Source organism: Marmota flaviventris, chromosome 18 (genome assembly GCF_047511675.1).
Source record: "Marmota flaviventris isolate mMarFla1 chromosome 18, mMarFla1.hap1, whole genome shotgun sequence".
Lineage (NCBI taxonomy): Eukaryota > Metazoa > Chordata > Mammalia > Rodentia > Sciuridae > Marmota > Marmota flaviventris.
In genome coordinates, this window is record NC_092515.1 from 10,141,201 (window position 1) to 10,159,593 (window position 18,393).

General features: G+C 58.7%; 2 protein-coding genes and 1 long non-coding RNA gene across 14 annotated transcripts; 2 read left to right on the forward strand and 1 right to left on the reverse strand.

The window, feature by feature from the left end:
• On the forward strand, positions 1–6,753 carry Dmwd (DM1 locus, WD repeat containing). 2 transcript variants are annotated; one of them, XM_027945988.2, is made up of 5 exons: positions 1–508; positions 1,617–1,799; positions 3,727–4,995; positions 5,810–5,884; positions 6,209–6,753. In XM_027945988.2, the coding sequence occupies exons 1-5, from the start codon at positions 62–64 to the stop codon at positions 6,254–6,256; spliced, it is 2,022 nt and encodes a 673-aa protein (XP_027801789.1). In that variant the 5' UTR covers positions 1–61; the 3' UTR covers positions 6,257–6,753. The 2 variants fall into 2 exon arrangements, with proteins under 2 accessions (XP_027801789.1, XP_034493072.1); XM_034637181.2 differs by lacking the exon at positions 5,810–5,884.
• Positions 6,754–6,835: 82 nt separating this feature from the next.
• Dmpk (DM1 protein kinase) lies at positions 6,836–17,921 on the forward strand. 11 transcript variants are annotated; one of them, XM_027945994.2, is made up of 15 exons: positions 6,836–8,209; positions 10,326–10,417; positions 10,689–10,772; positions 10,854–10,949; positions 11,423–11,571; positions 11,860–11,953; positions 12,160–12,366; positions 12,449–12,712; positions 13,683–13,768; positions 15,003–15,114; positions 15,749–15,906; positions 15,992–16,089; positions 16,249–16,295; positions 16,553–16,642; positions 16,980–17,921. In XM_027945994.2, exons 1-15 carry the CDS (start codon positions 8,050–8,052, stop codon positions 17,130–17,132), a joined length of 1,890 nt encoding a protein of 629 aa, XP_027801795.1. In that variant the 5' UTR covers positions 6,836–8,049; the 3' UTR covers positions 17,133–17,921. The 11 variants fall into 11 exon arrangements, with proteins under 11 accessions (XP_027801795.1, XP_027801794.1, XP_027801797.1 ...); XM_027945993.2 differs by having other exon boundaries at positions 16,557–16,642; XM_027945996.2 differs by having other exon boundaries at positions 12,449–12,697.
• LOC139702717 (uncharacterized) lies at positions 14,246–15,006 on the reverse strand. The gene is made up of 2 exons (XR_011705294.1): positions 14,330–15,006; positions 14,246–14,293 (listed from the first exon to the last, which is right to left on the reverse strand). It is a non-coding gene; the product is annotated as an uncharacterized lncRNA (long non-coding RNA).
• Positions 17,922–18,393: the final 472 nt, after the last annotated feature.

Genomic DNA, 18,393 nt, shown 5'->3' on the forward strand with positions numbered 1-18,393 from the left:
CGGTAGGGGGCCCGGCTGCGGGCGGCGGTCCGGCAGCGGCGGGGCCCGGGGGGCGCCCAAGATGGCGGCCGGCGGCTCAGAGAGCGGCTCGGGCCCCGGTGCTGCCATGGGGGACTGCGCGGAGATTAAGTCGCAGTTCCGCACCCGCGAGGGCTTCTACAAGCTGCTCCCCGGCGACGGCGCCGCTCGCAGGTCGGGTCCGGCTTCCGCCCAGACCCCGGCGCCACCCCAGCCGCCGCAGCCCCCGCCCGGCCCTGCCTCCGCCTCCGGCCCCGGCGCCGCGGGCCCGGCAGGCTCCCCTCCGCCTGCAGGCCCTGGGCCTGGGCCCGCGCTGCCGGCGGTACGCCTTAGCCTCGTGCGCCTCGGAGAACCCGACGGCGCCGGCGCCGGGCCCGGGGAGCCGCCCGCCACGCCCGCGGGGCTGGGAGCAGGAGGAGACCGCGTCTGCTTCAACTTGGGCCGTGAGCTTTATTTCTACCCCGGGTGCTGTCGCCGCGGGAGCCAACGGGTGAGTGGCCAGCATCGTGGGGGCCTGTGTGCTGGGAAGACGGAGGTCCCAGGGAAGTGATAGGAGAGTCCCCAGATTGACGTGGGGCCCCGAGAAAGGCATCCTAGATGCAATTGACATCACAGGAGACAGGATTCTTGGAGGTAATGGAGGACTGAAAGGTGATGAGGGAATTCTCCAGCGTGGCGTGTTCTGCACGCGGGGGCGCAATCTGAAATGATATGAGGTCTCCCCCGCCGGGTTCTAGGGTAGCAGGCATTCTGCAGGTGATGGCGAATCCTGAGGTGATCAAATGGGCAACTCATAAGTCTTGGCAGTCTGGAGGTGTTGGAGGGGTTCTTAAGACATGGGCAGCACAGGAGTGAGGAAGATTCTGAAAGTATTAGAGGTCTTAGAGGTAGTAGGTGACTGAGATCCTAGAAAAACTGGGCCTGAAGGAATTGAGAATCTAAGCTGATGGGAGATCTGAGGTGATGGGAGGTCCTGATATGGGATCCTAAGGGTCATGGGCATCTCTAAAGTGATGTAGCTCCCAGAGGGGCAAACCCCCTGGAGAGATGGAGATCTTGAAAGCCCAGAAGTAAATGAATGTATCTAAAATGTGAGGGAACATGAGGTTGATGGGCCCCTGAATTGTGCAAATTGAAGGAATCCTGGGATGTTGGGCTTTAAAGTCCTTGGGACTTGAGTGACCCTTAGGTTTTGGGGTCTTAGAATATTGTGCTATGTCCCAAGGGAGTTGCTGAGGTCATGGAAGAGAGCTGAACTCAGCAACCATAGGCACCATAAAGCCTGATGGCTATGAGTGAGGATGCCCCTAAATTCAGGGTGGGAGGGCCCAACTTTGGAATGGCACTGTGATCTTTGGAAGTATGCTTCTAGATCCATTCCAACCCCCCTTCCTCCTCCCTATCCCCTCCCCAGCTTCCGCCCCCTCTGATATTTGGGTCTCCTTCCTGTCTGTGGTTGCTCACTCCCTCCCCACCCACCTGCCCACTTCCCTCAGGGATTTAACCTTGCTTCCTCTTAGCGGTTTCCCCCAACCTCAGCCTCTCTTCCTTCCTCTCAGTGGTATAAACCAATAACTGCTTTTCTCCCACTGCTCAAGTCCATTGACCTCAACAAGCCTATTGACAAGCGGATCTATAAGGGCACCCAGCCCACCTGCCACGACTTCAACCAGTTCACTGCTGCCACAGAGACCATCTCCCTGCTGGTGGGCTTCTCAGCTGGCCAGGTGCAGTACCTGGATCTCATCAAGAAGGACACCAGCAAGCTATTCAATGAGGAGGTGATTGCAGACCCCAGATAACCTTTTTTTCCCCATCCACTCACATGCTATTTGCCATAGGCTGCAGCTTCCTGAGAGCAGTGTAGGCCTGAGGGGCGGGTGGCGAGGAGGTAAAGAATGAATTGCCAAGGGCATGTGCCATGTTAGCCCTGTACTGAACACTTTATTTCTAGAGTTTTCATCAACAGAACGAGTAAGAAATTATGGTTCCCATTTTGCAGATTAGAGGACCGAGGCCAGCTACTGTTTGGGACTTTTTTGTCTTGCTTTGCAAATTCTGAGCTCTGTGGGTTTTGGATTCGAATCCCTTTACTCACTGTGATTTTGGGAAGGTGACTGTTCAAGTCTCAGTTTTCCTCCTCTGTAAAATTGTTTCTCGTCCAGAGAAGACTATTGTAAAATTATACATGGAGATTGGCGCCTGGGCCAACTTGGCTAAAGAGGAAATGCCAGCGAGTGACCTTATCTGCAAGCAGGGACTGCTCTTGTCCTGTATCTCATTCTTAGAGAAGGTGTTCCAGAAATATTCTCAGAATGAATGGCTGAAGGAAGTGAGTGAAAGAGTGAATGGATTAAAAATTCATTAGCTCATCCATTCACAAAATAGTTATTGAGCATCTATCCTGTGCCAGGCATCGTTCCAAGTACATCTCAGTGAACAGACAGACAGACGGGCCTGCTCCCGCTGAGCCTTCAGTCAGGCTGGGGAAGCAGGCACTTGAGATGAGCTCAGCGTCCAGTGTGTCGGCAGGTGGTAAGACCCGTGGAGAATGCACTGCAGGGAGGGCAGGAGGGGTGCTGGTAAGCTTAAAGAGGGTATTAAGGAGGGACATTGAAATGAAGACCTGAAGGAGGCGAGAAAAATTCCCAGGGAAGGACATTCTGAGTAGAGGGAATGGCCAGGACAGATTCCCTGAGGCAGGACAGCCAAAGGCCCTGTGGCTGGAATAGTGATTGGGGGAGAAAGGAAGGTAGATGAAATAACCTGGGGGGGTCATGCAGAGCTAGAAGGTCGGGGGACTGCCTTTTCCGCGTTAGGCGGAAGCTGTGGAGTGGCCTTTCACAGCTTGGTCAGTCTGAACCATAGAACAGAAAGGGTTTTCTCAGCCCCACTAGGATGGAGGCAGCTTGGACCCCTGGGAGAGGTTTGTCCTTCACACACAGTGACTACCTCAGGGCTTTAGGGCTTGGTCTTCTCTGGAACCCCAGTTGGGGAAGGTTGCAAAATATTTGTTCCAGGCAGGGCAGGGCCAAGTGCTGGCTTGTATTTAAACGTATCTCTCTGGTGACGTAGAGAGGAGCCAGGCGCTGGACACCAGGACGGCAGCACTGAGGGGTTGGCAGCAGCTGGAGCCAGGGTGGCTGGAGTAGGGTGGGAGGGCGGGGTCAGTTCTAAGGGTCCTTTGAGGGGTAAGCCCACAGGATATGTTGGAGGATTGGATGTGAGCTACGAGGAAGGAGAAAAGAGGAGCAAAGGTGCCTGGAAACTTCTGAGCAGCTGGCAGGAGGGGCTGTCATTCACTGGTCCAGGGAGTTTGTTCAAGGCACCCCCTGTGTGAGCTGCTCACGCCAGGCCCAGAGCCCGGAACCAGACAGAGCAGGATCCCTTCATTTCTGTGAAATTTCTTACTTTAAGCTTGACATGGTGAAGAGGAGGGAGAGCTTTCTCTGACGGGCAGGACTGTCCCCTTGCCAAAGATGGGAGGTTGAGGCTTCTTAGAACTCCCTGGGGCCACCTCCAAGGTAGACTTTGTTCCCTGGCCTTCCTATGATCTGGTGTCTGTCTCCCTCAGCCTGGGAGTTGCTGTGCCGGCAGGGCCTGCTGTGTGAGCTGGCGCATGTCCCAAGGCCTTGGGGGTCTGGGTTGGGCACAGGTAGGCCGGGGGTTCTTAGCTTTCTCCCAATCCCAGTCTGTCTCCCCTTGCAGCGGCTGATCGACAAGACTAAGGTGACATACCTGAAGTGGCTCCCTGAATCGGAAAGCCTGTTCCTGGCGTCTCACGCCAGTGGCCACCTCTACCTGTACAACGTCAGCCATCCCTGCGCCTCGGCCCCTCCCCAGTACAGCCTGCTGAAGCAGGGCGAGGGTTTTGCTGTCTATGCTGCCAAGAGCAAGGCGCCCCGCAACCCGCTGGCCAAGTGGGCAGTCGGCGAGGGGCCCCTCAACGAGTTTGCCTTCTCACCTGATGGCCGACACCTGGCCTGCGTCAGCCAGGATGGCTGCCTGCGTGTCTTCCACTTCGACTCCATGCTCCTGCGGGGGCTCATGAAGAGCTACTTTGGGGGCCTGCTGTGCGTGTGCTGGAGCCCTGATGGCCGGTATGTGGTGACAGGAGGTGAAGATGACCTGGTCACCGTGTGGTCCTTCACTGAGGGACGGGTGGTGGCTCGGGGCCATGGCCATAAGTCCTGGGTCAATGCTGTGGCCTTTGACCCCTACACTACACGAGCAGAGGAGACCACAACAGCGAGTGCTGATGGGGATCGGAGTGGTGAAGAGGAAGAGGAGCCCGAGGCCACCCGCACCGGCTCGAGTGGGGGAGTCCCACTGTCCCCGCTGCCCAAGGCTGGCTCCATCACCTACCGCTTTGGTTCGGCGGGCCAGGACACACAGTTCTGCCTGTGGGACCTCACCGAAGATGTGCTCTCCCCGCACCCGCCCCTGGCCCGCACTCGCACGCTCCCTGGCACGCCCGGAGCCACGCCACCTGCCACGGGCAGCTCTCGGGGTAGTGAGCCAGGCCCAGGCCCCCTGCCCCGCTCCCTGTCTCGCTCCAACAGCCTCCCCCACCCGGCAGGTGGTGGCAAGGCCAGCGGCCCAGGCACAGTGGCAGAGCCCGGCACTCCATTCAGCATCGGCCGCTTTGCCACCCTCACGCTGCAGGAGCGACGGGACCGGGGGTCCGAGAAGGAACACAAGCGCTACCATAGCCTGGGCAATATCAGCAGAGGCGGCGGGGGAGGCAGTGGCAGTGGCGACAAGCCCAGCGGCCCCGCCCCCCGTAGTCGCCTGGACCCTGCCAAAGTGCTGGGCACCGCGCTGTGCCCACGCATCCATGAGGTGCCACTGCTGGAGCCCCTTGTGTGTAAGAAGATCGCCCAGGAGCGGCTGACGGTGCTGCTGTTCCTGGAGGACTGCATCATCACCGCCTGCCAGGAGGGCCTCATCTGCACCTGGGCCCGGCCCGGCAAGGCGGTGAGTCGCCGGCCCGCAGGAGGATGCTCTTTGGGAAGAGGCGGGTGTGGGCAGAGGGTTTGTCATGGCACAGCCTCTGGCCACGTGGGATAAGGGCAAGCGTGGAGATCTTAAGTGTCGCAGAACAGGACCTCTGAGGCTTAGGGTAGGCTTCTAGAGCCCTGGCCTTCAGTCAGCAGAGAAGGCCAAGAATGAGAGGGAAGGTGGCAGGGCCATGGCCACCTACTGAAAGAATAGGCAATGGTCCCAGCATGGCTCAGTCTTAGTGCTTGCCACTTGAACTAGAAGCTATTTCTATGGAAAATCTGGATTTTAAATGTTGAGCTTTGTAAAGTACTTTGGGCCAATATTCCAGGGGCGAGTTGAGCGGGGGGCCTGGCTCTGGCCTGGGTACTGGGCTCTGAGCATCTGAGCCCACTGCAAACTCTGGGCTGGCAGTTAGACCCAGGGCCCAGGCCTGCAGTTCTGCTCCCTGTGCGATCCCAGGCAAGTCACCACCCTTCTTTGAGTACTCATTACCTCTTAGGGCAGAGTGCTTTTCAGATGGCCTGTGGTGAATGCCCCCACCTCTAGGGTGGCTGTGGGGTTTAGGCACCTTGTGAGTGTGGAGCTGGTCTTGGTGTCTTGTCTCCCTAGGGTTTGGGCATAGTACCTAGGATCCCAGATCTGAGGGTTGCCACTCGGATCCTTGGGGCCTTGGTTTCAGAAGCTTAGAGTTCTGCATCCCTGGAACCCAACAGCAGTCTCAGAGGCAGGGGTGGGGGGGCTTGGGGAGTCGGACTAAGTCCTAAAAGAGACCCCTCTGTCTCCCTAGTTCACAGACGAGGAGACCGAGGCCCAGGCAGGGGAAGGAAGTTGGCCCAGGTCACCCAGCAAGTCAGTGGTAGAGGTAGGACTGTCCCTGAGTTCTTTCTCCTCCAGCATCTCAGGGGTTCATGTCAGAAGTCCCCCCTCCATTCAGCCCCTGTCCCATCATCTGCCCAGGATTACCGAGGACTTGAATTATTTTATCGGAGTGCCGACTGCCGCTACAGGGAAGTTAGCTGAGCTGTGTGTGCCCCAGCCTAGGGTGGCAGCCTCAGATCTGGGGTGGACTGAGGGGCAGGGCCAGGGTGGCAGCAGCCTTGAGGACTCCTGGCTGGCTCCTTGTGTGGGCATAAGCAGAAGTCCCAGCTGTTTCTAACCTCTCCCATCTCCCTCTCATCTTCCCCAGGGCATCTCCTCCCAACCAGGCAACTCCCCAAGTGGCACAGTGGTGTGAAGCCGTGGATGTCGGGGGTCCCCCACCCCATGCCCCCAACCTCCTAGCCATAACCCTCCCTGCTGACCACGGATCAACATATTAACAAGACTAACCATGATGAAAGGACTGTTCCAGCCCCCCGCCCTGCACAAATATCGGGGGTCCCCCAGACTGGCCCACATATGGGGGATGTAGCAGCCCATGGGGCCTCAACCTTGTCCCCACCCACTGCCAAGTACAATGACCCCTTCCATTGAAACATCAGTGTTAACCCACATCCCTGTCCCCAGCATGTGACTGGTCATTCCTGGGGAGAGCCTCCCCACCACAAGGAGCTCCAGCTCTGCAGTGCCCCTGGGCTGAGGGGGCAGGGGGCTTCCACCCTCTGGCCCTCACCCTAGCCCACCTCCCCTGCTATTGTCTGTGCTTTTGAAGAGTGTTAAATTATGGAAGCCCCCAGGGCCCTCCTTGTCCCCCATGACCTCTTATTTATACTAAAGTTCCCTGTTTGCACAGCGCTGGGTCCCCTCTGCGAGTGAGAGGAAGTGTGTGTGTGTGTGTTTGGCTGCTACAAAAGGAAGCAGCTGCCAGGCCTGCCTCCCTCAGCCTGGGGAGGGACAGGGAAGACAGGGTCCACTGCACATGGAGGTGGCACCTTGTGGGGGGCCTGTGGGAGAAGAGTATCTGATTACTCGGTGTCTTGAAGGGGACAGCAGGGGCCCCTCTTTGTCAATGGGATTTTGAAAGTTGTTTTAAAGTATCACATCCACTCCAGGGCATGCCCAGAAGCCCAGTCCCCAGGCAGCTCCCAAGGTTCCCTGTGAATACCCTGAGCTACCTTGGGACAGGTCTTTACTGCCCGATGCCTCGGGCCTGGCCCTGCCTTGGCCCGGTATCCAGTGCCACTGGAGGCTGTGATTTCCTCTGGAGAGAACTGTCCACCCTGAAAAGACAGACTGATTCCTCCTGGCCACCTCTCAGAGCCTCAGGGAGTGGCGCCTTCCCGCTCCACCCCCGACATGTTTCTGTTTCTAATCCCAGCCCGGGCAGGAATGTGGCCACCAGGCCAGGGGCCAAGGAGCTATTTTGGGGTCTCCTTTGCCTGGGGAGGGCCTGGCCACATCACTTTCCTCCCCCAGCCTTTGGACAGCAGGTCACCCCTGGCCCTGGCTTCTGAGAGCATCCCCTCCCGATTCTCTCCTTACCACCCCTTCCCCACCTCCCGCCAAAGAGAAAGCGTGAAGCAGAGGGCCCAGGGGCTAAATTTAACTGTCCCAAAGTTGGATTCCACTGCTGAGTCACAAGAAAGGCTGCTCTGGCCTCCAGCCCCCCTTCCCAGGCCTCAACCCCTTTCGCCTCCCCCCCACGCCGCAGTGCTGGGGCTTGGCAGGAGCCAGGGGGGTAGGTCCTGGGTCACGGAGCCTCGATTGGCCCCTCTGGGCAGTGGGAGGGCTCTTCTGGACCTCGTTCACACTAGCTTTCCCCAGGCTCCACCTTTTTATTGGGGGTGCAAGTTAAGATTCTCAGTTCCCGCAGTCTGGCACCACAGTGTTCTGAGGGGTGCTGGAAGGAGAGTTGGGGTGTTGGCTCTTGAGGGGTTAAAGCTGGGAGGCGGGAGGAGGGCTGGACAAAGGGGTGGGGAGAAAAGTAGGAGGCCTCAGCTGCAGAGAAGTGGCCAGAGGCCCAGGGGACAGTCAGGGCAGGCAGACATGCGGCCAGGACTCCGGGGCCTGGACAGGGTCTGCCAGGCCCCGTGACAGGAGGACCCCGTGCCCCGGCCCGGGGAAGGGCCATGGTGCTGTCTGCCCAACATGTCAGCCGAGGTGCGGCTGAGGCGGCTCCAGCAGCTGGCGCTGGACCCCGGCTTCCTGGGGCTGGAGCCCCTGCTCGACCTTCTCCTGGGCGTCCACCAGGAGCTGGGTGCCTCCGATTTGGCCCAGGACAAGTATGTGGCCGACTTCTTGCAGTGGGGTGAGTGCTGCCTGTGTGGCCCCCGTGGGTGGGGTGGGGACAGGGGCCTGGCTCTTAAGGAGCGGGACAAACATGGAGAGATCTTGCACGGAGGCCCAGAGCTTGGACCTGGGTTCTGGGGCAACATGCCCCTACCCACTGTGCCACCCTAGCAGGGCAGAGTAAGGCCAGCAGAGGCCAGGGCAGCCGTGACTCCGAGCCATGGCTGGGGAACCATGGCAGGCTAGGCTGGGCCTGGCCTCCTCTTTTCTTCCTGCTCCTTCTGCCCCAGTCCAGAGCTAGGACATGTTTGCAGCCATCTCCTAGGACCCTCTCCCCCAAATGGCTTCTATGGTCCTCTACCCTGGTTCCCAAAGTGCAGGGGTTAGCCAAAAGGGATAGCATGGGCAGCTGCCAGGGGTGTAGCTGACAGGCAGGTGCTCGGCGCCAGCCTTTCCAGCTGCCCCAACAGGTGCCCAGGCACCCGAGAGGGTGCAGTGACTCACAGGCCCTGAGGAAGAGCCAGCTCTGCAGACAGGCGCCACTAGATCCCCATCCTCCTGGTTGAGGAGAAACAACTTGGGGTTGTTCCCTTTCTCCCTGAGTTCTGTGATGCCACCCTATCCCCCATATATTGGTCCCTGCTAGCCTGGGTGGGCCAACCCGTGCTCCCTGCCAGCTCCTGCCTCCTTTGGTGGTCCTATTTCAGGGCCTCTAACCCTCTAGCTGTTCTACAAAGACCCTTTTCAAAAGGTCTTCCCAGGACCTGGGGACAAGTCTGGGGGGGAAATGCCCCATGGCCAGTTTCCTGCCCCCATGCAACACCCAGCACAGTTTCAAGCTCTCTTTAGTTGCTGTCACCTCAATACCTTGTCGCTTTGTCACTCCACATGCCTGTTCCCCAGTGTCTTGCTGTTGGCCCTTGGCCTGTGTGCCCTTCTCGGTCATTGTCTGAACCTTTCCCAACTCCCTTTGGTCCCCTATCCTTATGATTCAGGGCCTGCTCTTCTCCTCCTCTCCCATTTCACAGATGGGAAGGTGGAGGCCAAAGGCTAGGCCACTCAGTCTCTGGAAGACCCTCCCCTCCCCACCCCTTTCCTCTGTGACTCTCTCGGTCTCCCTTTTACGAGTGTAAAGCTGGCTGGCAGGGTAAACTGAGATCTGGGATGGGGGCAGGGGTCTGGCTCTCCTGGAAGAAGCAAGTCCTTTTGTGGCCTGAGCTGCATCCTGCAGCCCCTCCCCTGCCAGGCTTCCAGGGTGGGGGAGGGGGCCTGGGTTCCTGCTGCCTTAAAAGGGCTCAATGTCTTGGCGCTCTCCTCCCTCCCTCGTCCTCCCCTTGGCCGGTTCTTCCCTGTGGGCCCACTTTCCCTGAACCCCCTCTCTCACCTCCACAACCTACTCAATTTCCCCTCTTTAATGCCCATACCCATCCCTTTTCCACCCTGCCTGCCAGGTTCTGGCTTCTTCCACCCTGTGGGAGGCCAGGCCTCCCTCTGAACCTCCCACTGCCCCTGAACCTCGGCCTCCACTCCTGGCCAGTACCCCTTGCTGCTGAGCCTTTCTAGCCATAGGCCCTCCTCAGCTGGAGCCCTCCTGCTGCCTTCCGGGAGGACTGCTGGACGCCCTTCCAACAGTGCCCCAGCTGTGCCTTGGCACTGGTGTCCCCTCTTTCAGGCCTCCTACCTCCAAATTCTGTTTCTCAAAATGTGCTTCGAGAAACACAGCACCTCATCTAGACTGCTGGACACAGCTGCAGCTCTGGGTCATAGCCAAAGACATACAAAATGAAAAGTTTGGGATTGGGGACGGGGACCGGAGACGGCACCTTAATCATCATCCAGAGTGAGGGTGGAGGGCCTGAGGCTCGGCGGTCTGGAAATGGGCTGTCTCTGCACCTGCTCTTCAAGGCTTCCGATCCGGGGCATGTGCTGCCCAGCTCTTCCCACCTTGCATCCTCTGGCCCAAGCCCTGTGCCAAAAACAGGTCCCCAGTCATCTCTCCTCCACGGGAGGGTCCCAGAACATCACATGGTGTTTATGTGGGAGAGCTACAGTGGAGCTGAGGGGCAGGGAGAAGGGGAGACTGAAGGACAGACCCTTGTCCATCCAAGTGACCCTCTGTTTTTCCTCTACTGCAGCGGAGCCCATTGCAGCGAGGCTTAAGGAGGTTCGACTGCAGAGGGATGACTTTGAGATTCTGAAGGTGATTGGACGCGGGGCATTCAGCGAGGTGAGTCCTGAGTGGCCCCGTGGGCCAGCACTCTATTTGCTGTGGGTGGGGCACAGGAGCTGGAGCAGGGCCTGAGAAATTGATGAATGGACTGAATGTTAGAACCTAAGACTGAGCCTGGGCTGGAGGCGGGGCTTGAGGCCCAGGGGCGTGGCGTGGCCACTGCAGGGTGAGGCCGCAGCTGGGTGAAGATGGTGGTGGAGTCTGGTCCAGGCCCTTTGGTTTTCCCAGTCATCTGGGCTACTCTCAGTCCCTGTGTTTCCGCCTGCAGGTAGCAGTGGTGAAGATGAAGCAGACGGGCCAGGTGTATGCCATGAAGATTATGAATAAGTGGGACATGCTGAAGAGAGGAGAGGTGGGGGCCCGGGCTGGGGGTGTGGGGGGGAGGGTACAGGATCTGCTCTCCTGGCCCTTAGCTCCTCCGGGTGTCACACAGGTGTCGTGCTTCCGAGAAGAGAGGGATGTGTTGGCAAATGGGGACCGGCGCTGGATCACGCAGCTGCACTTCGCCTTCCAGGATGAGAACTACCTGGTGAGTTCGGTGGGGAGAGGAAGTGGCGGGCCTGGGGCGACTGCCCCTGCACGCCTGTGAGAGTCTGTCTCGGTAGGAACGCGTCTCAGGTAGATGAGGGGGTGGGAGGTGATGTCCGCAGTGCCCCTTTCCTGGCGATTCTGGGTGTTTGTGTGAAGAGCCTGTTGGAGGGAACTTCCCTGGAGTGAGAGCGCTCTGCAGCATTTCCGGAGCAAGGCTGGGAGTATCTGGGATCTATCTTCTGAGCCTTGGGAGGTCTTTTTTCCCTTAGTGTCTCTGGGAGGGGGAGCGGATCTGTCCTGGGACATCCTGGGAGGGTCTCTGATTTGGCCTTGAAGAGCTTTAGGGTTTCTCTGGTATGGGGCTGCGAGGACTCTACTCAGGAACGGGTGGCTCTGGGAGTCCTTGCCTCTGGGGATCAGAGATTGGTGCCTAGGGAGGGCTGCTGATTCCCATGACGCGCCCCCTCTCAGTACCTGGTCATGGAGTACTACGTGGGCGGGGACCTGCTAACGCTGCTGAGCAAGTTTGGGGAGCGGATCCCGGCCGAGATGGCGCGCTTCTACCTGGCCGAGATTGTCATGGCCATAGACTCAGTGCACCAGCTGGGCTATGTGCACAGGTGGGCGTGGCAGGGGCTGAGGGGCAGGGCCTGGGCGGGGCCCTGAGAGGGACAGCCGGGCTTGTATGGGAAGGGTCCTGGAAGATGGAACCCAGAGCTGACCGGTCTACAGAAGGACCGCTTCACCTCTGTTGGGGCTCACTGGGGGCGGGGCCTGGGGAGTGAGATCCAGAACGGCAGAACCCTCACAGGGGCGGAACCCTAGGTGCGGCACTAGGCAGAACTGCCCAAAGGGGCGGAGCCTGGCGAGATAAAGACTCAACATTCTTCCCTCTTCCCTCTGCATAGGGACATCAAGCCAGACAACATCTTGCTGGACCGCTGCGGCCACATTCGCCTGGCAGACTTTGGTTCCTGCCTCAAACTGCGGGCTGATGGAACGGTGAGCAACTCCGCCCACCAATGAGGGGACGTGGAGGTGCGGTGTGGGGGCGGGACTAAATTTAGAGGCTGGAGAAGGAAGGAAGCTACCCTGGACCAAGTGTGTCCTCTAGCGCAGGGTTGGACAGGTCAAGGAGGTGGGAGGGGAGGGAGCACACATTGGGTTAGGAGGTGGTCAAGAGGACTGCTCTGGTCCTGTTGGCACAGGTGCGGTCCCTTGTGGCTGTGGGTACCCCGGACTACTTGTCTCCAGAGATCCTGCAGGCTGTGGGCGGCGGCCCTGGGACAGGCAGCTATGGGCCTGAGTGTGACTGGTGGGCGCTGGGTGTGTTCGCCTATGAAATGTTTTATGGGCAGACGCCCTTCTACGCCGACTCTACGGCTGAGACTTACGGCAAGATTGTCCACTACAAGGTGAGCTCAGCCACAGCGACCCGTTGCCGCTCCACAACTGCTCCCAGGCCACCATCTCTTCTTTCACTCTTCCTCTGAGCAGGAGCACTTGTCTCTGCCACTGGCAGACACTGGGGTCCCAGAAGAGGCTCGAGACCTCATCCAAGGTCTGCTGTGTCCCGCGGAGATAAGGCTAGGACGTGGTGGAGCAGACGATTTCCGGAAGCATCCTTTCTTCTTTGGCCTTGACTGGGAGGGACTTCGAGATAGCCTGCCCCCCTTTATTCCGGACTTCGAGGGTGCCACCGATACTTGCAACTTTGACGTGGTGGAGGATGGGCTCACTGCCATGGTGAGCGGGGGCGGGGTAGGTATCTACGGCCCCTGTTCGGCTGAGGGAAGCTCCCCATCCCCCTTCCATAAAATTGGGGTAATTTACAGTGCCTACCTCTGGGGTTCCGAGTCGTTCATTCCCTGGAGTACCTGCTGTGCCCACCCAGTGCTCGGGACCCAGTCCAAATGGGGAATACAGTCCAGTCCCCAGAGTTATCAGGGCTGAGATGGAGTACAGAGGGCTGGGCTCTTGACCCAGAGGGAAGGTGCTGGAGGGTTTCCTGGAGGAAGGGGCTCTCTGAACTAATTCCTGGAGGAATGAGAGGAGAGAGGCAGGAGAGGAAGCTTCCTTCCTTCCTTTGTCCATCTCGCCTTTTCTCTCTCTCTCTCTCTTTTTTTTTTGGTACCAGGGATTGAACCAGGGATGCTTAACCACTGCCACATCCCCAGCCCTTTTATTACAGACAGGGTCTCGCTGAGTTGCCTAGGGCCTTGCTAAGTTGTTGAGGCTGGGTTTGAACTCGAGGTCCTCCTGCCTCAGCCTCATGTACCACAGTACCCAGCTGCCCTTTTCATTTTTTATTTTGAGATAGGGTCTTGCTAAGTTACCCACGCTGTCCTGGAACTTGAGATTCTCCTGCCTCAGCTTCCTGAGTAGCTGGGCCTGGTGTCAGTTTAACAAGCTGCCCCTGAATCCTTCACTCAGGCCCAGGTGCCCTTCTGTTGGGCAGTTCTGGAGACATAGCACTGACCAAGTCAGCTCTGGCCCCTGCCCTCATCCACTTACACCCCAGAGAAGGCTGTGATTAGAGTGTGGTGAGGGCCTTGAAGGGGAAGCAACAGGCGACTAGAAAAAATGATGGGGAGGTCATTTTAAATGATCCTGGAGTTGGAGCACACCTAAGCCATGACAACAAAGACAACTGTTGGGCCATGATGACCAGCAGTTGTCAGGGACCAGCCCTGGTAACTGCTGGTCACATCTGTGTGTCCCTTGTGTGTAGGAAACACTGTCGGACATTCCGGAAGGTATGCCGCTGGGGGTCCACCTGCCTTTTGTGGGCTACTCCTACTCCTGTATGGCCCTCAGGTAAGTACACCTGTGCAGCATGTGAGGTGTAGGAGGGTGCCGGCCTGCAGAGGCCCGAGGAGGAGGCTCAGGACCACTGTGTCCAGGCTTATTGGTGACCCATCGGTTTGTGGGATCAGTAGTCTTTTTTCTTTTTGCAGGATCATTTTAGGACAAAGCACTCTTAGGAACCCTAAAGTACTTTAACATTTTAGATTCAATTGCAAAACCTTAGAGCCCGTAGGCTTGGTCTTCCAGAATTCTGCAACCCTAGACTTTTACATTTCTAGTACTCAGAGTCAGGGGTAAAATAAGCTTGGAATTTTACAATCAATTTTAACAGAATATAGTCATGTAACAATAAAGCCTTTAAAAAGCATCAATTATGTAAATGAGACTGCTTATCACAAGTAAATTAAGAAATAAGATTAAGGAAGAGGAAGCTTGCATCTGAGCCCACCATTCAGCGACATCCCTGCCTCGAAGCTGGCAAACATGTTTATCCACTGTGAGAACAGGTTGCTTCCTAATCTGCAAACGGCATCCCTTATCAGTCATGAGCATGTCTAGTCTCCTCCTCACCTTATCAGTCATGAGCATGTCTAGTCTCCTCCTCACCGCAGGTCAGGTCAGGTCAGGTCAGCTTTAACACATCCTGTTACAACCCAGGCTGCTACAAACCCCTGACTCTGAGTACTACAAACAGCCAACAGGTTGGTCTCAGAGCTTGTCCAGGGTACATAGGTCCTTGAGGCATATTCCCATGGGAGAGATTGCTGGTCAAAGGACGCCACTTTTATTGAAAGTTCATATTCTTAGGAGATCTCTGCCCTACACCCCCTCCCAGCAGCTGAGCATGAGGGGGTGTCCTAATAGCTTCAGTCACAATCTGGGGAATCCCACATCCAGTCTTATGACCACATCTTTGGAGGTGCCCAGAACTTGGCAGGGTCTTCCTCATTAGGACCCCTTCCCTATTCTGAGATCCTAAGGAGAGAGGTATGCAAAGGTGATGGGGTTAAGGGAGGGAATGTACAGACCCTGGAACATGGTGTCTGGGCCCCATTTCCATACATAAGAAAGGGCAGCTCCCAGGGGTCTGAGGCCACATGCAAGACAGAGAAGGGCCCCTTCACTCCCCCTCACCCCTGGTTGAACCAGGGGCCAGCTGCTCCATGCCCTTAGGCCGTGGGTTCCCAGGGCTTGGCAGCCTCTTGGGTAGGAAGGACTCTTCCTCCCCTCTTCCTCTTTGCAGGGACAGTGAGGTCCCAGACCCCACACCAATGGAACTGGAGGCCCAGCAATTGCCTGAGCCACGTGTGCAAGAGCCCAGCGTGGAGCCCAGGGTGCCCCCCCCAGAGGACATGGTGAGTAGCTGAAGGAGAGGCTGGTCAGTTGCAGCAGGAGGGACCCACTGGCACTTGCCAGGTGCCTTGTGCCTCTGGGAATTTAGAGGACAGAAACAGAGAAAGCAGCAGAGATAAGGTCACTTCAGTCAAGAGATGGTCCCTATGAGGACATCAGAACTCTGTGTGTGTGTGGGGGGGCTCTGAGGAGTCTGAGCCGAGCATTGATGAAAGAGGCAGGGCCACCCATGGAGAGAAAAGTGTCCCATGGTCAGTAGAGAGAATATCAAGAGCAGAAGCCCTGAGGGGACCCTGCCGGTTATCTAAGGCTGATCTGTTCTGAAAAGTGACAGGAGGGTCAGTCATATGGCTGCATGGGTACATAAGGGGCGGGTGCAGAGACCAGCAGGAAACAAACCAAGCAAGGCCTTTTGGTAAAGCCACCTTGTCCTGGGGCACTGGGGACTGGAAACATTGGATCAGGGAAGGGACATGGTCAGTCAAGCTGAGTTTTGAGAACAGCTCTTTGCTTCCTGTGTGGACAGGAGGGGACTTGCTGAAGCTATGGGGATTCTAGAGACAGGGTGACCGTGGGCAGTGGATAAGCTGTGCTCCAGGAGCCACAGGCAGCCCCAAACCCAGTCCCCACCCACAGGCTGAAGTGGCAGATCCAACTGCTGCCCCCGCGGCAGAGACAGAGTCGGAGGTGACCCTGCGGGAGCTCCAGGAAGCCCTGGAGGAGGAGGTGCTCAGCCGGCAGAACCTGAGCCTCGAGCTGGAGGCCATCCGCACGGCCAACCAGAACTTCGCCAGGTCGGGGTCGGGGCACAGGGTCCCCGACAGCCTTGGCACTCTGCAGCCCAGACCCCAGTGGGTCACGTTTCTTTCCTCATCTCAGTCAGCTACAGGAGGCCGAAGCCCGGAACCGAGACCTGGAGGTGCACATCCAGCAGCTGCAGGAGCGGCTGGAGTTGCTGCAGACAGAGGGAGCCGCAGGCGAGTCCCTCATCTGCCCCCTTCTGGGAGGGCACCGGGAGGAGGTGGGCCAGCGAGGGGGACAAGTTGGGGGAGGAAAGGGGCCCAGGCTGGGGCACGCCGCGCCACCTCCCTTCTCTGCCCCTTCACGCGCCATACGCCTCTCTCTTCTCCTTCCAGCTGTCACGGGGGTCCCCAGTCCCCGGGCCACGGATCCACCTTCCCATGTAAGACCCCTCTCTTTCCCCTGCCTCAGGCCTGCTAACCCCCCTCCCGTACAGATTTAGGGCTCACCCTATCTCTTTGGGGCTCCGTCAGTCCCAGATCTCCCTCAGTTCGGGCCTCTCATCAAATCCCTCCGGGGATCTCCCTAGATTCCTCCCCCGACCTCGACTTTCCTCACTCTCACCCGCCCCCACCCCCTGCTGAAGGAGGCAGGGCTAGGCTGGGCTCCGATCGGGTCACCTGTCCCTTCTCTCTCCAGCTAGATGGCCCCCCGGCCGTGGCTCTGGGCCAGTCCCCGCTGGTGGGGCCAGGCCCCATGCACCGCCGCCACCTGCTGCTCCCTGCCAGGGTACGTCCCACGCTCTCTCGCCGCAGCTGCCGTGCCCCGGCCTCACTCCACCCACCCCATGCCACCACCGCTTAGCTGCACCCCTTCGGGGCTTGGCCTCCGCGGGAAGGGAGGATGCACAGGCAGCCAATCAATACAGGCCGCCAGGAAGCGGCCAATGATGAGCTGCGGATTTCAGACAGGATTTCTGGCTGGCGAGCGGAGAAGCCCCTGCTGCCAGCTGTAGGGGGTGTGGGGCGGGATTGGAGAATTGAGGACCCTTATAGGCATAGGCGGGTCGGCTCTCAGGAACCAATCAGGCCGTCCCGAAGTGCTGATCCCGCCCTCTCGCCCGTAGGTCCCTAGGCCTGGCCTATCGGAGGCGTGTTCCTTGCTCGTGTTCGCCGCTGCTCTGGCTCGTGCCGCCTCCTTGGGCTGCATTGGGTTGGTGGCCAGCGCAGGCCATCTCGTCCCAATCTGTCATCGCCCGGGAGCCACCTTCGTCCCCTGAACCCTAGACCTCAGGCTCGGTTAAAGGGTTGGGTGACCCGGGCTCGGCCTAGAAGCTGCTCCCACCGCCTCCCAGTTCATACCGCTCCGAGCGCGGGTCTTCGCCCAGCTCCAATCCTGTGATCCGGGCCCGCCCCCTGGCGGCCGGGAAGGGGGGAGCCGGATCCTTGGCCGGCGAATGGGGTTAGCGGGGGACTTGCAGCCAGGAATGTTGTTGCTGCTGAGGCTGCTGCGGCTGCTGCTGGGGGGAGTTGCCGATCACTGCTTTCTTCTGGGAGGGTTGAGGCCCCGACGTGGATGGGCAGATCGCGGTCCAGAGAAGGCAGCCGACCGGAGCTCAGCCATCCTCGACCTGGATGAGCATATCACGGTCCGAAAAGGCAGCCGACCGGAGCTCAGCCATCCGATTTTCACCCTCCACGCACCTGCCATCTGTTCGCAAACCACAAATCCTCCCTGTGCATGAACTCCTATTCTCTCCGGAACGTTCTACCGCAGCGAACGTTCGGCGTCACCTCTGCCTGCTCCCTCGGGAACTTTTTGCTTTTGCCAGCCCCCCTCCCCCCTTACGTGCGCTGCTCTAGGAGCCACAGCTGGCTCCGCCCGTCTCGGTGGTTTGGATATTTATTGCCTTTATCCTCCGACTTGCTGACAGCCTCCAGGACCCCATCACCCTAATCCACGTTTTGGATGCACTGAGACTCGACATTCCTCGGTATTTATTGTCTGGCCCCACCTAGGACCCCCACCCCCGACCCTCGCAAATAAAAGACCCTTTCGTCTGCCTGAAGCTCTGGACTCCGCGGTGTAGCTGTGTACGCGTTATGGGGAGGAGGTTGCCCGGTGGGCCAATCAGGAGGCCAGTAGGGCTGGCCAATAGCTTGGCGGGGAGCTAGCGGGACGCAAAGAGGACGAATCGAGGAGGGGGAAGGGAAAACATGAGGGGCGGGACCTCGGCATCCAGCCAATAGGACATGGCGAGCGGGCCACAATGAGGCACCGCCCCCCCAGCTGTGGCTCAGCTGTGCCACCCCAAGGGTTGAGAAGAAGGGGGCTGGGCAGGCTACCGCGCCGCTGTCCTTCTTCCACTGCGTCTGCGCAGGCCACGCGCATCCGCTCCTGGGACCTACGCTTAAGAAAAGTTGCTGCAAACTTTCTCCCTGTTTCGCCCGCCCCTCCTCCCTGCCAGACCCGCCCCCCTGCGGAGCCGGGAATTCCGAGGGGCGGAGCGCGCGCCGAGATGGGAATGGGGGGGCCTTCAG